Genomic DNA, 15,992 nt, shown 5'->3' on the forward strand with positions numbered 1-15,992 from the left:
CGAGGGGCGGGGCGTGGGCGGGGCGGGGCCGGGGGCGGGGCCTCTTCCCTAAACAGCGCGCCCGTGGCGGCGTGGGGGAGCGGATTGGCGGCTCTTGAACCCGGAAGTAATCGGCGGCGCTCGGAAGCAGCGGCGGGACCCCGGGTACTGCCGGCGCTGGTGCTGCAGGATGGTCGGCGGCGGCGGGAAACGTCGGGCCGGCGGGGAGGGGCAGCAGGTACTGCCGGAAAGGCTGTGCGGCTCCGCGGCTCCGCGGGGCGATTCGTGTGTTACTAGCCTCGGCACTGAGGGGCAGCCCATTTCATTCATCCCGGAGCCCTTGAGCGCCTGCCGTGCTCTCGGGGACGGCGATCTGTTCGGGGACCGCCTTGGGGTCGCTCTTTCCCGCTCTGCTGGGGGCTGGGCCAGGGACGTGTTGCCTTTGCATCTTCTCCCGACCTGTGCCCCCGCGGATCCTGAGGAGCCGATTAAGGCGACCAGCGGCGACTCGGGCATTCGCTCAACCAGCCGGATGGCCTGGGGACAGAGTACGTGCCCGGCACTGGCGCGCTGCGGTCGGCAGTCCCTGCTCCACTAGAGCCCCAGTCCAGGGAGGCAGAAGTGTTGAATTTTACTGTAACTTGTTTGGTATTAACATAGTGCGTAGAAAGAGCTGTGGAAACACTGAAGCAGGATTTAACAAATCATAAGGAGCCCTGGTGGCGCAGAGGTTAAATGCTCGGCTGCTAACTGAAAGGTCAGGGGTTGAGCCCACCAGCGGCTCCTACCAGCCTAGGTGGTAGAAAGATGTGGCATTCCACTTCCGTAAAGATTGACAGCCTTGGAAACCCTATGGGGGCAGTTCTCCTGTGTCCTATAGGGTGGCTATGAGTCGGGATCCCCTCCACGGCAACGGGTTTAAGGAACGTTAAGGAAGACTAGGGGCAACTCAGTGTTTGAAATGTTCCTTGAAGAGTAAGTTGAAGGTGCACAGGGCAGAATGAGAAATAAGCGGAACTGAAACGTAGAAGTGTAGGAAATGTTTGGAGCACAGCAGAGAGTTTGGCCTGGCTGCAGTCTGAGAGACGGGAAGGTAGGAGGGAGCCGATAAAGCTGTAATTGTATGCTGGGACCAGATCGTAAATGTACTACTGAGGCTGGGAGGGAAGGTCAGATTTCAGAAGTTCTATAACCACTGGCATAGCAGTGAGGGAGTCAGACAGGAAAGAAGTGTCATTATGAAAGTAAAGTTTGGAAAAGTTACTCCGGCTGTGTTATAACTGAGTAAGGTGAGACATTGTTAGAGGACTTGGTCGTTAGAGGGCGGCTGTGGTTATGGGTTATGGGTCATCCTTTCTGGGAGCACAGGAAAAAACGGTAAGTGTTGCCTCTGAAGGAGACACTTTCTGAATGCTAGCAGTTAACGGATTTTGAGATGCTTGAACTAGTGTGGGGTAGAGCTGGAAAACCCTTCTCTCCTCTTGAGGGTACTCTAAAAACTGCTTTGGCAGAATGATGGAATTAGGAACATATTACAAAAATTGAAGGCAACTCTGTAAAGACTATTAAAAAAAAAATGTTGCTGTCGAGTAAATTCCGACTCATAGCAACCCTTCCCACAGGACAGAGTAGAACTGCCCCATAGGGTTTCCAAGGCTGTAAATCTTTACGGAAGCAGACTGCCACATCTTTCTCCCACAGAGCCGCTGGTGGATTCAAAGTGCTGACCTTTTGGTTGGCAACTAAGCGCTTTAACCACTGTGCCACCAGAGCTCCTTCATTATTTTTACGTACAGTAACACATTTATTCCTCATAACCACCCTGTTTGGTCTAGGTACTACGTATGCCCTGTTTGTAGGTAAGAAAACCAGGCACAGACGGGTTATATAACTTGCCCCAGGTGATAGTGCCAGGAGTCAGCCCGTGCAGTCTGACTCTGGAGACCTAACCATTATGCAAAATTGCCTTTCAGCCCAGCAGATAAGGCTATTGTTGCTAATAGCAATCATTGAAAGTATAGCTAAAGACAGGTATAAAAACAGAAAAGAGGCCCAGGGTATCCACTAAGAAAAAAAAAAAAAAATTTTTTTTTTTTAAATAATAAAAAGATGGCAGTGGGGGGAAAAGACAGAGGAGAGGGCAGATCAGTATTCCATATGTTCCCACTGTTCTTTATTTGTAGTTGTGGAAGCACCTGATTTGATGGTTAAGCGTGCACTCTAGAGCCAGCCCACTTGGGTTTAACTCCCACTTCTACTTTCTAGTTCAGGAACTGTGGGAAGTTACTTAATTTCAGATTCCTTGTTCGTAAAACGTGGGGAATGGTATCTAGCTCAGATTGTAGTTGTGAGGATTGAATGAGTTTATCTGTGGAAAGTGCTTACAACTGTGGCCTGACACATATTAAGTGCTCAGTAAACATTAGCTACTATTGCTATTATTACCAGCATCCATATAGCCTCTTGTTTAATTTTTTTCTGAATGACTTCATATAAACACAATTGGCTTGACCATAATCCCCGGCGCATGATAAACTGACATCTTTGGTCAGTGCTGGGCCTTGTTACCGTGTTTAATATAACAAACACCTATGAACCCATCAGCCAACCCCAAAACCAAAACACTGACAATAACTTTATATCTATTTGTATCCCTCCCCATGCTTTCTGCCTAACTTATTACCCTTGCTCAATGTAGCTACCAGCCTGAATTTTGTGTTTTTTTGTTCCTTTGCCTTCTTTTTTTTTTTTTTTTTTTAAGCTTTGTCATCTACGAATGCATGCCTAAATGATACTTAGTTGTTTTTTAACTTCACAAAATGGCTATCATGCTACATATAATCTTCAAGGGTTTTCTTTTATCATTCAGCATTGTTAAGATTGATCAGCATTTAAAAAAAAAAAAAGTGTGTAAAAAAAAAAACCAAACCCACTGCCATCGAGTCGATCCCGACCCTATAGGTACCTGTGATTCCTTTTCACTAAGTATAATACTCCGTTGTTTGACAATCCGTTAGGTATTTCCTTTTAGTTTTTTGTTCTTAGAAGTAGTACCGTCATGAAAAATTCTTGGTTTTTGTTTTCTGATTTGTAAATACCTTTTGTAGACTTTGAATCACTGAACTTGAGCCTCCTGGGAAAAAGGAAGAATATAAATACAGGAAACACCTAGGTCAGGGTTTTTCAATCTTGGCACTGTTGGCATATGGGGCTGGAGAAGGATTTGTAGCAGGAGCTGTCCTGTGCATTGTGGGATTTTTAGCAGCATCTCTGGCTAGTAGCATTCCCTCCCCCTGCTCCCCCCCCACCCCCAGTTGTAATAACCAAAAATGTCTCCAGATACTCCCAGATATGCCCTGGGGCAAAATCGCCTCCTATGGAGAATCACTGATCTAGGTGGAAAGGAACAATAAAGAGGAAGGAACTCAATCCGAAAAGAAAGGTTCTGGATTCCCAAAAAGTCAGATTGCTACTTAAATAACTAAGGGTGAATAGCCTCCAACTAAGTATCTTTGAAGAAATTTGTCAAATATTTATTAGGCATTGTAAAACGTAGCACATTTATATATTGAAACCTATGTTGCAGAGGTACTAGAGAAAGATGAATTTTATAACCTTATCCTGTTTTTGTTTTTTTTTTTTTTATCCTGAAGTAGAAGGCCTTTTCTAGAATAATTGGGTTTGGGGACCCATAGTTTACTCTAGTGCTACTCTTAATTTTGTTTAGGGACTGTTGGTGCTTGCAGCAGTTACTAACCTTCCCCCTCTTTTCATTTGAAATGTCAAAAGAGAGGTACCTGTTTTTAAGTTGAAGTCTGAGTAATAATGATAGTAGTCCAACTCTGGTTGGACTTTGTTGAAGAAACAATTTTTTTTTAATGGTTATAATTTTTGTGTGTGTATTTTAGATGAAGGTTTACAGAGCAAATTTATTTCTTGTTAAACAATACATGTACGATTTTGTGACATTGGTTGCCAACCTCGTGACGTGTCAACACTCTCCTCTTCTTGACCTTGGGTTCCCCTTTACGAGCTTTCCTGGCCCCCTCCTGCCTTCTCGTCCTTACCCTGGGCTGGTGCGCCCATTTAGTCTTGTGAAGAAACAGCTTTTTAACTGGTAAATCTCGTTCTGTCCAATTATTTCTGACAGTCTGTTTCTGATGTGATCACTGAATCTGTCAAAAAAAAAAAATGTTATGATAACATGTTGTTTAGCAAAAGAGGGCAAAACCTGCCTTCTCTTCATTCCTCTTCCTTTTTTACTTTTTTCTTCTGAGAAATATATTTAAAGACTTGTTATGTGGGTCCCTCTTGCCCATCATTTGTTGTAAATTCTTCTTTATCTTCGTCTAAAAGAATCTCCAGATTTTACTTAGGAATACTACTTACCGAGTTTTAAAGAAAGCATATGTCTAGAAGAGTTGGGTGCACAAGAATAAACAATATCGTTATGCAAGGAGAGCTATTGAAAGTACATTTGGAGAACTAAAGTTTTGTATGCCAATTTTCAGTGTGAAAAAGCAGTTGATGTGAAGAAAAGTAAGTCCTGTGAAGCTGATGTCTCCAGTGACCTCCGAAAAGAAGCAGAAAATCATTATAAGCTCTCTCTGCCTGAAGATTTCTATCATTTCTGGAAGTTCTGTGAAGCACTTGATCCAGAAAAGCCAGCTGGTGAGTTGCTCCCAAATCATTCTCCTTCTACAGATGGAAAAGACAATAGGAAACTGGACCAAGGATATAAATAGTTAATAGAAAAGGAAGAATTTTAAAGGTGTTTCTAATAAGAGAAATACAAATAAAAGCCAGAGTGCTACATCCCTGTCATCTATTATTTTGGCAAAGGTAAATAATTTTACTGTATGATTTGATGAGGGCTTAATGTTTAAGGAAAAACAAGCTGTGGCTCTTAACTACTTTGCCACCAGCGTTTCCAGAAGGCAGATTATAAAACAACATGATCTCACTTAAAATTTTTATGTATTTATATCTATTCAGGAGCCCTGGTGGCACAGTGCTTAAGTGCTTGGCTGCTAACCAAAAGGTCAGCGGTTCAGATTCACCAGCCGCTCCTTGGAAACCCTGTGGAGCAGTTCTACTCTGTCCTGTAGGGTCGCTATGAGTCGGAATTGACTTGACGTCAAGAGGTTTGGTTTTTGGATCTCTAATCATAGGGGAAAGAAAGTGTGGAAATTTTTTTCTGTATACAAAACTATTGAACCCCTATTATCTCTGGCTAGTGAAATAGGTGGTTTTAGTTTTCTTGTTACTTTAAAAATTACTGTATACTATTCTCAGCTAAGATGAACTATTTTTCCTCCTTGAAGTAGACTCTCTCCCTGCCTTTACTCACATTGTTAACCTCTTCCAAGAATTTTCTTCCTCCAGGTTCTGCTTGGAGTGCATACCTTCCTCTTAGAAACAGGGAAGACCCATCTGACGTTAGAAAATTATACATTTGAACAGACCATGTGACTGTGTGGTTTTATCTAACACTGTCCTTCTGTGATCTGTGAATAGAGAAAGATGGAATCACCCAGGCTTAGAGATGGCCAAATAAGTTGTCAAGGAGGCAGGGGAATCTGGAGTGATAATTAGCTGACGCAGAGGGAAACCAGGTGCCATCCAGTCTATACCAACTTACGACAACCCCATGTGTGTCAGAGTAGAACTGTGCTCCATAGGGTTTTCGGTGGCTGACTTTTCAGAAGTAGATGAGTGAGCGGCTGAGCCTATAACCATTCAGGGAAGGGAAAGGAAACATTTTTTTACCCTCCTTAATCCATACTCATTTGCTGTTTGTCTCTCCCTTAACGTGTGTTTTTTTTTTTTTTAACGTGTATGTGCTATAAGTATTTGAGGCTAACAGCAGTGTAGTAGTGAGACCAGGCAAGTGTGTACACCTCTGATATACCCATAGGACCACAGACAGTCTTGCTTTGGCTAAAATAAGGGACAGCAGGAATGTATGAGATGTTAAGCTACTTCAGTGGGAAATTTCAGAGGAAATCCTAAATGTAAATCCCTCTCTGGCTTCTTTTCCATTGAGTGTTTATAGCTAACATCTTCACATGGTAACTGAAGCTTTTTGGTTTTTTTTTTTTTTAAAACATTAGAAAATTTTATAAAACGATTAGAAATAGCTTGCTAATGAAAGACATTATTTCCTCTTTGCCTCCAGAAAGATACTGTCTAAATAAACACATTCTATTTATAGATTCCCTTTCTGCAAGCCTTGGACTTCGATTAGTGGGTCCTTATGATATCCTTGCCGGAAAACATAAAATGAAGAAAAAATCAGCAGGCCTGAATTGTAGCCTTCACTGGAGGTTCTACTATGATCCCCCTGAATTCCAGACCATTATGGTTGGAGATAATAAGACTCAGTACCACATGGGGTATTTCAGGTAAAGATCTTTTCTTCTTCTTCTCTAAAATATAACTAACACCGCCTGGACATTCACTGGCCTCCCCCAAGGTGAAGGGTGTATTTTCCCCCTGTTAGAGAATGGGCCATCTCTTGTTCTTGCTATTGCCATTTTAAATGGATAAACTCTAGGATGGGTAGACTCTTTAGGTTTACCTCACTGGCTTTTCCTTGGTAATTATAAACTTTGTCTTTGTTTTTCCTCTTTTGGGTTCAGAAGAGCCCACTTAGCCCAAAAAAGATATTTTAGAGCAGCTGTTATGTAAATAAGCCATGTATTCCAGGGGCCAGAGTGACAACTGGTAGTTAAGAGTGGGCTCTAGAGTCGACAGCTTTGTGTATAAAAAATGGGGATAGTAATTGTACATACCTGATAGGAGTATTATGAGAATTAATACATGCAAGATGCTTAAAATGTTGAGGAATAGTGGTAGTTTGAGGGAAAAGACCTTATCTTCTTATACCAGTAGAAACATTGCCATTTTGTGTGGAGATCAACTATAAGAGAATAGAGAAAGTAGAGGAAAAGTTCCCAGGGAGAAGTGAATACAGCAGGTGCTTGTAAAACCATCGGAAGGGCCGACAGAACAGTAGTTCTGGTGGGGGCAGGAACTGTGCCACGTGGGTTCTGCTTCCGGCTTTCCCGTGAACTTACTGTGATCTTGGTGAGGTCACTTGATCTCTCTGTATAGGTTTCCTTAATCATAAAATAAAAGGATTTGGTTATATACATGAGTAAGATCCTTCATCTAATGTTTTGTAACTCTGTCCTGTTTCTTTTCTGTTTTTCCTTTTTTTAGAGACTCTAAAACTGGGAAAGAGATGATGGTATATAATTTCCCCTGCAGCTTTGACAGGCCTGCGTTCGTCCACTCTCCTTTGTATTTGGATGTGAAAGTACTAGGGTCTAAAAATCTTAATTTTAGTTTCTGTTATATAAATAAGATTTGTCATAGATATTTCTAAGAAACCTAGAGCTTAAACCTGGGAAACTTATATTCCAATTAAAAAAAAAAAAAAAAAATACAAGTATAGATGGTCATCCATAGACCTAAAATTCTGCCTGCCAGATAATAAAAATTATGATAAACTAAATTAATAATACCTTTCGCTTAACAGGGATTCTCCTGATGAACTTCCTGTGTTTGTTGGTACAAATGAAGCGAAGAAAAGTTGTCTGATTGTTCAAAGTGGAGATAATGTGTTTGCTGCAGTCAAGTAAGAAAATATTTTATTTCAGTCCCTCTTCTAATTACTATTAAATATGTATACAATTTTTGTACTGTATCATTCCATTATTAAGGGGCATAGAGGTAAGCCAAAACTTTTATAATTCTAGAGATCATTTCCATGACTTTACAGAACAGATGTGATAGTTTTACCCACTTACTCCTGTTCTGGTACTTTCCACTTAAAAAAAAAACTCTCGTATAACTAATTATTTTATTTCATGAAAATTTTAATCTCCACCTCAGTTGTTCCACAGCAAAATCGGAAGATTGACAAGCCTCTTTTAGACATCTGACTTTAAATACCGTCATTAAGGGTTCAGTGTAAGAACTCACAGTAAACAGTCCAAACAGAAAGATTTAGTAGAGGAAAGCAGCTACTTGGAAAATCACTGAAAGGGCTGACAGAGCAGGCTGAGTTTCCGGGAATGACAGTTGTGTGGCAGAACTGGCTCACCAATGGAGTTCATGTCTCTGCTCCTATCAGGAAGCTGAGACATCAAGACTGCTTGCACAACAGAACTGCCGATTTCCTAGGAGTCAAGAGCTGCTGTCTGTGCCAGGACCGCAGTGTCTGTGGTACAGCTTGTGCCGGTAGAGTGATGCCCGGCCCCTACCTCTCAACACCCATGAAGCTAGGGACCAGATACCAAGATCTCCCTCTACAGCTGCTACAGAACAGCCAGATGGTACTCCAGCTGTGCTCACTGGTGGATGTAGCAGAAGCACAGCCTCTACCTGTATCTCTTCTGTCTTTCTGATTTCAAAGATATGCATCTGCTTGCGCGAGCTAGCTCCCTGTGGAGCCTGAGCCGGAGAACAGTATGGGAAATGCACAAGCTCTCATGTGTACAGTTAGGGGATTGGAATGGAGTCGAGTGAGCCAGGCTACACTGTATCAAGCCACAGACGTGATTTGAAGACATTTGTCACAGTTATGCAGTTTACATTGTAATAAAATGAAGAAAACATTTTTTTATTAGTTTAACTGTAATAAGGAGATTGTGTTTTATATGACCTCTTTTAACAACCTACTTTCAAACCAAAAAAGAAAAAAACCATGGCCATTGAGTCGATTCTGATTCATGGCGAATCCATATATTTCACAGTAGAACTGTGTTCCATAGATGTTCAGTTATTATTGTCTTACAGAAGTAGATTGCCAAGCCTCTCTTCCTCCACTCTGCCAGGTGGATTCAAACTGCCAACTTTCCGGTTAGTAGTTGAGCATAAACCGTTTGTGCCAACCAGGGACCTTATCCTACCTTTAAAAAGACTTGTATTCCCTGTAATTTAATAGTATTTGTAGCAGAATGCAAACTAAGCCAATTTAGTGCTACCACTAAACTGTCCCATGTACATACCTGCATATCACTGCATTGTAGATACCCATAGAAAGGCTCTTCTCCGATACCTCTAAGGTTCATTTAAGATGCTGTGTAGTATTTGTAATTTAGAGAGTTCTTTTAAACCCTTTAGATTTATCATTCAGTTTAAATTGGTGCCATCTTTATGAGAAACTATAGTTGTTTATTTGCTTGTCTTTCCCTTCCACTAACATCTAAGTTCCATGATGTCAGAGCTTTATCTCATGCATAATACCTGCCACTAGTAGGTGCTGGATAAAGAATTTGTTAATTCTACGCGGACCAAGGTAGTTTCATTTTTTTTTTTTTTAATTTGTCTTGTTTTATTAAAATTTTTTTCTTAAAACAGAAGATAACGTAATAGTGGTAATCTGAAATGACCCGAAACCATTCTGGTATCGCTTCACCTTATAGGAGAACACAGAAAAGGAAAAGGAAAAAAAATGCGTTGGTAGTATGGTTTATAATTTAGGTGAAGAACAGCAAGTGAATATTTGGGGAGCTAACATTATTTCATGCAAAAATAGTTTTTTGCCTCCAATAATCTATCTCAAACATAGAGGTAAAAGATTACTTTGAGATATAACTATTTTTGTACTTTTTAATTATTATAACTGTTTTAGTTTTGGGATAACCTTCCTTTACTTGAATCAGCTATCAGACCTTAATTTTTTTTTTTTTTTTAAACCAGCCTAAGTAAGGTCTTTCAAGACAGATCATTTGTTATAAACAAATTATCTTTATGTTCAGGGAGATCAGTTCTCTGTGTAAGATTTATAGTAGCCAAAGAAACGCAAATTAAGCCAGCAGAGATTTCGTAAAGAATGGTAATAATGGTTCGGGTGTAAGAAACTTCACTCATAGAAGTGTTGGCTGGTAAACCCTTTATAGGGAGCAGTTAGGGAAATGTTTCAACAGCCTTATTCCAATAATAATGCGAGCTAAGATTTCTTAGCAGTAACGTAATGCCAGTATCATTTAAGAATGTCGATGATAAAATTTTTAAATCTCCACCATCACGTACACATCTTTCTAATATTCCGTGTCATGAAATGGAAAGTACGTAGAAAGCGCTTCTGCACATGAAAGACTATGATTTGTCTGAAGGGAAAAGCATTTGTGTGAATCAGTTGTGAGCTGAACTTTTTTCTGCTATTAAGAGAATGACTAACAGTCAAGTTCTGGTCATTCAGACATGGGTATTTGGCAGACATTTCCCGAGTAAACCAAGGCAGCCTGTCAAAGCGAACCAGGGAAAACAGCTGAGTGCATTCGTTGCAGTGATAAAATTTAAACTTTCAAGCAAAAATTGGAATTGAAGAAACTTGTAACCACCACTGTGAGCTTGATGGCCTCTAAATACCTAAGGACTTTTCTGATAAGATGGGGGTAATACTAATGAATGTGATTTTTTTAATATTGTGATATAATTAAGTGAATTTGATATAATGAAAATTCGTTTCAAAATTTGAAAGATACGTGTGACAGTGTGAACCAGTATTTTCCAAATGACCCTTGGATGATGCTCTAAGATCCATGCAAAGTTCAAGGCATTGCAGTGGAATTAATGTAACAGAGTACAGAATGTTCATTGATATGGTTTCAATTTCTACATTGCAGCTAACCTTTAAGCATCACAAAACAGTTCTGGAGAATAGGTTTGAAGCTGAGAGACAAAAGCTTAGTGCATGGTACAGGGATAGCCATAATGTGTTAAGTATGGGGAGACAGCTAAGTGCCTTGAAGAGTGGTGGAAATCTTCATAAAGAGGTTATTTCATCTGGACCTTGATAGATGCATAAGAATTTACTAGAAAGAATGAGAAAAAGCGTGCTCCAGATGAGGGAACAGTATCCACTTTAAGATATGGGAATGAGTGGCACAGAGGACTTGAAGGGACGATGTGCTACGTCAGAGGCTAAGGAAGAGTGAAAAGATTGACTCCTCTGGGCCTGACATCACATTTGCCTTTTATGGTTAATTTAAATATATTCTCTTGGTACAGCTGGTTATAACTGAAGGTAACATTTAATATAAACAGATACACTCTAATTAAAAGACAATGATTGTAGTGCTCTTAAGTTCCACAGTTTCTGTGGTACTTTAATCCATTCTTAATATCTTCATTTTACTATTGATTTTCTTCTTACTCTGCTGGCAAAAATCTTAACCTGTTTATGATAAAATATGAAATTATTTATCATCTGTGCCTCAGTTTTCTGATCTGTAAAATGGAGATAACAGCACCCACTGTAAATGTTCTGAGTCCTTCACAGTGCCCAGCCCACAGCAAGCTCTCAAAGGTTGAGAGTGAGAATAGATGCCAGCTTCCTCCTGGGAGTCCTATACTGACTAGAGAGGAAGGAGATTGCCTTCTCCATCCTCCCCAGCTGAGTGCTGGCAAAAATCTTAACCTGCGTATGATAAAATAAATGGTTTCTTAGCTGGCATTAGCAATATATTGTAGTATTCACATAGCTTTAAAAATCACTTTGGATTGTGCTTTTATATAAGCTTATAGCTTTGCTTCCTTTTTACATTTTCTACGTTTATCTTAACATAAATTTCAAAGGTAACATTAACAAAATGCTGACTTTAAACATTATAACAATAGGCTCTGACTCTTTAAAAATTCCTTTTTGGTGTCTACATGCTACTTTGTTCTCTTATGCCAGACTTCTCCAAAGTGGTACGCCATATCAGGTATGCCACAGGTACTTTATAACGTGACATAATTTCAGCTTTTTAAGTATCCCTTCTCTCTTTATTGCAGACATTACAGGGATACTACAAACTTGAATTGTGTTTGCTCCTTCTGTGACTGGCAGCTTTTTGTTTGTATTGCCTTTCCCATGTTTGAAGACATCTCTTAGTGATTTTGAGGGAACTGCTGGGATAGGGACTCTGTGGACCTTTTCTTTCCTGGAATTTCACGTTTTTCATTTCATTCCTTTACCATCCAGTGGTCTGTGTACTCAGCACAGTGGCCTGCAACATAATGAGAGCTTTTACTTCTTTTTCAGATTATTTTTGATGAAAAAACTTAAAGAAGTAACAGATAAAAAGAAAACTAGTCTTCTGAAAAGCATAGATGAGAAACTTACAGAAGCAGCCAGAGACCTGGGATACTCACTGGAGCAGAGAACCATCAAGATGAAACAGAGAGACAAGAAAGTATGAATTCACCTGTTGGCCTCTGTTTTCTGTTTAACGGATTTTTCTTCTCTTGATTCCTTCTAACCTTCACGTCATTCTTCTCTGCTTTAGTTCCAAGCTAAAGAGAGCTGGAGGCCACCCCTCAGGGTCTCTTCCAGGGCTGTCCCAGTACCAGGACTGCTGGAAGGCTAGCCCTGAAGCAAGAATCAGATGGTTCCTGAAGGTTGTTAAAAAGGCTGAGTCAACACCATTCTCAAAAGTGAACACTAATCTGCCACGTTACTGGTGATATCGCTCTGTGGTAGCCTAACTCATGCCAGTACTTACCGCTCTTAATCTTTTCTTATCAGTTAATCATTTCATAAGGTTAAGTGAGAACAACTTTGTACATAATGGCATTCACTCACAAAACAATTTTTATTTTTAATGGCCAAGGTGCCTTGATTTAGTGCAAATTATTTTTGGGGGACAGTTTTGTAAAGATATGCCTTCAAGTTGCTTTAATTAAAGGCCTCAGCTACAGTTCTCTTTTGGGAAGCAATGTATTAAGACCTCACTTTTCCTCCAGTAAACGTATGTAAGCAGCCTTACCCCCTTCTTCCTTAATGACCCCATCAAGATATTTCTGCTCGTATCTCTCCTAACGCCTGCAGTGTGACAGGATTGCTCTGTAAAGCAATAAATACTCTTAGATTTTGGGTTCTTTTTGTTTTTCAGTTATAAACTTCTGAGTTAGGTGACAGAAAAACTTAAAAAATTCTGCTTTGGGAGAAAGCGCCTGTTAAGACTCTCATTTTCCCCCAAAGCAGAATTCTTCAAGTTTTTCTGTTAACTTACTCAGAAGTTTATAACTAAAAAACCAAAAGAATCCAGAATCTAAAAGTACTGACTGCTTTACAGAACAATCCTGTCACACTGCAGGCATTAGGAGAGACACAAGCAGAAGTATCTTGATGGGGTCATTAAGGAAGAAGGGGGTAGGAGAAAACGGGAGTCTCACAGGAGTTTGGAAGCCCTGGTGGTGTAGTGGTTAAGAGCTATAGCTGCTAACCAAAAGGTCAGCAGTTTGAATCTACCAGGCGTTCCTGGGAAACCCTATGGGGCAGTTCTCCCCTGTCCTGTAGGGTGGCTGTGAGTGGGAATCTCATGGCAATGGGTTTTATAGAAATTTGTTCTTACAATCTGTGGGCGTTTGTAACCTTATGTGCAGTGAAGCCTCCCTGGCTGCCTGCAGCTCTCACTATTGTCTCTTGTGGCTTATCTGAATTTCTAGGCCGAGTGAAGTACTCGTTATTCCTGAGTAAATAGGCACACTACCTTCCAGTACTTGGCTGTTGAGAAGCCCACTTCAGTTCCTTCTCTGACCTTGGTTCCGTTGGCAGGGGTGATATTCTCATAAGTTGTGGGCACTAAAATGCTGTTTTACCAATCCTCTTTCTTTAGTACTAAAAATGGAAATAATTCCTAACTATGTGTATATTTTCATGAAATTCATTTCATCTGGTATTCTTAAATTATTTTAGGATTTTATATTGCTGCTACCTCTCTGGCTGTCATAGGGAGCCTTTCCCATCTTATGGACAAAATAGCTGTTTCCAAATTCTTTCAATCAGAGCCCTGTTTATTTTCTACCATCAACTATAATTTGTTTCAGGGAGTTTTAGGATGCTATGATTGGGGTTAAATTTTATAGGTATATTTATCCTGGCCTTTCCCCTCCCAAGGTATGTATATATTTGCACATTTTTTACATATATTAACTGTAGTAATGACCATAGCAGCCCTGGTGGTGCAGTAGTCAAGATCTCGGCAGCTAACCAAGAGGTTGGCAGTTCGAATCTACCAGCCGCTCCTTGGAAACTCTATGGGGCAGTTCTACTCTGTCCTATAGAGCTGCTATGAGTTGGAATCAAGTCGATGGCAGCAGGTTTTGGTTTTAATGACCATAAGGGATCCCTGGGTAGCATGAACAGTTAGGCCCTTGGCTGTTAGTTAGACACTTGGCTCCTAACCAAAAAGTTGACAGTTCATATCCACCCAGAGGCACTTCCGAAGAAAGGCCTGGTGAACTACTGGAAATCCGCCGTTGAAAAGCTTGTGGAGCACAGTTCTACTCTGACACACACAGGGTTGCCATGAATTGGAAATGACTCCACAGCAGCTGATCTGGGGGGTTTTAATGACCATAAAGAGGAATCAATTGCTAGCAAATCATCAGAATCCTATTAGTAATTTTATCATGAAGAATTACCAACTTTGGAAAGTTGTACAGGTGGGTGACATCCTGAGGCATCAGAATCAGGTGGATGGGATGATACACCTCCACTTCCCAGCACCACTGAATCGATATTCATTTTTATTAAAAATGAAGAAATCAAGGTATAAAAAAGCGAATTATCTAATGGCATATTGCTAATTAGTGGTTCCTTTTTTGTTCGTGTTCTCTTTACAAAAATAGCTGGTAAAACAGATAACAAATAGAACTTATAAGCTAACCACGATTTCATTCCTCTAAAGACAACCATTGTTAACGTGCAGGTAATTATGCTTTTATACCCTTTTCTATTGTGTAAATAAGTTTGTTCTTTTTATTGTGAGGTCCTCATTTAGTTCTTTCTATCCCTGAGAAACTTAATCCATGATAAAAGAGAAAAAAAAAAAACTTTTTTAGTATGTGAGTTAGTGACTTTTTATAATGACAATACCTTATGGTGTTTTTGAATGTGAAGTTCTTATATGAATTACCTCATTTGATCCTTACAAAAAATCTGTAAGCAAAGTAGGAGTTGTCATCCTGTTTTATAGATAAGTAAACTGGGATTTACAGAAGCTTTGTACCTTGTCTGAAATCACAAGTGACAGGGCTGAGACTAAATTCACATCTTCCACACTTAGAATCCTTTCCGCCTCATCTTCTCACTAATTTCCTGTTATTCTGTTGGGTAAATCCCTTTGCCTTTTTTATTCCCAGATTTCTTCATTTTTAAAAATGAACATTGATTTAGTGATACCGGGAAATGAGAGTATATTTTATTCCATTCACCTCTGACTGATTGTCACCCACCGACATATGGGGTTTTCCTCAGTTTATAGTTCTTCATAATAAAATTACTAGTAGAATTCTGATGATTTGCTGGTAATTGATACCTCCTTATAAAAATTAGGACAGTTAACCATCTGTGAAAATACATACAGACCATGGTTTTTGTTGTGTGTCATTCAGCCTGATGGGAGGAAAGATAAGAAATCAGCATCCTTCTCATCTTTCATTATCACTGTTTATTGACCTGTTTTTTTCACTTATTGTGATATTGTGATTATCGTTTCATCTTGCTAGATTGAAGATCTACATTATAATTTTAAGTGGCTACAGAGTTTTTTTTTTTTTTTTTTACAGAGTACTGCACTTATGTTCAAGGTTTAGGTTGTTTAAAATTTTTCAGACATCCCTGCCATAAATATCCTTTTATATCATTATTTGAAGTCTTGTGTGATTATTTCCTTGGAAGAAATCCCTAGACGAAGTATTGCCAGGTCCAGAGTAGTTTAAAGTGGTTGTGTGTGAATGTGTTTCTTTATTTGCAAAACTACCCTTCGTAAGAGTTAATACCGGTTTACATTTCTGCCAGCAATGTATGGAAGTGACTCTTTTCCCCATACTATTTTTTTTTTTTATTACCAGAGCTGGGTAAAAAAAAAAAAAAAAAGGTATTATCAGTCATTTAATCTTTTCCATTCTGATGGGTGTAAAGTGACACCAATGTTTTAATTTTTTAATTTAATATGTAATTTAAATATTTTTCATACATCTGTTGGCCATTTGTATTTTGTGAACTG

General features: G+C 39.7%; 1 protein-coding gene across 3 annotated transcripts in view; it reads left to right on the top strand.

Annotated features, from left to right (window-relative positions):
- Positions 1–100: 100 nt before the first annotated feature.
- LOC100665990 (histone PARylation factor 1) overlaps positions 101–15,992 on the top strand; it is a 60,357-nt gene continuing 44,465 nt past the window's right edge. For all 3 annotated transcript variants that reach the window (XM_003415845.3, XM_023554980.2, XM_023554981.2), the window contains exons 1-5: positions 101–217; positions 4,491–4,650; positions 6,194–6,383; positions 7,523–7,621; positions 12,023–12,173. In XM_003415845.3, coding sequence (XP_003415893.1) covers positions 170–217; positions 4,491–4,650; positions 6,194–6,383; positions 7,523–7,621; positions 12,023–12,173 — 648 coding nt within the window. In that variant the 5' untranslated portion in view covers positions 101–169. The remainder of the gene's footprint in view (positions 218–4,490; positions 4,651–6,193; positions 6,384–7,522; positions 7,622–12,022; positions 12,174–15,992) is intronic.

This window comes from Loxodonta africana, chromosome 21, assembly GCF_030014295.1.
Source record: "Loxodonta africana isolate mLoxAfr1 chromosome 21, mLoxAfr1.hap2, whole genome shotgun sequence".
NCBI lineage: Eukaryota > Metazoa > Chordata > Mammalia > Proboscidea > Elephantidae > Loxodonta > Loxodonta africana.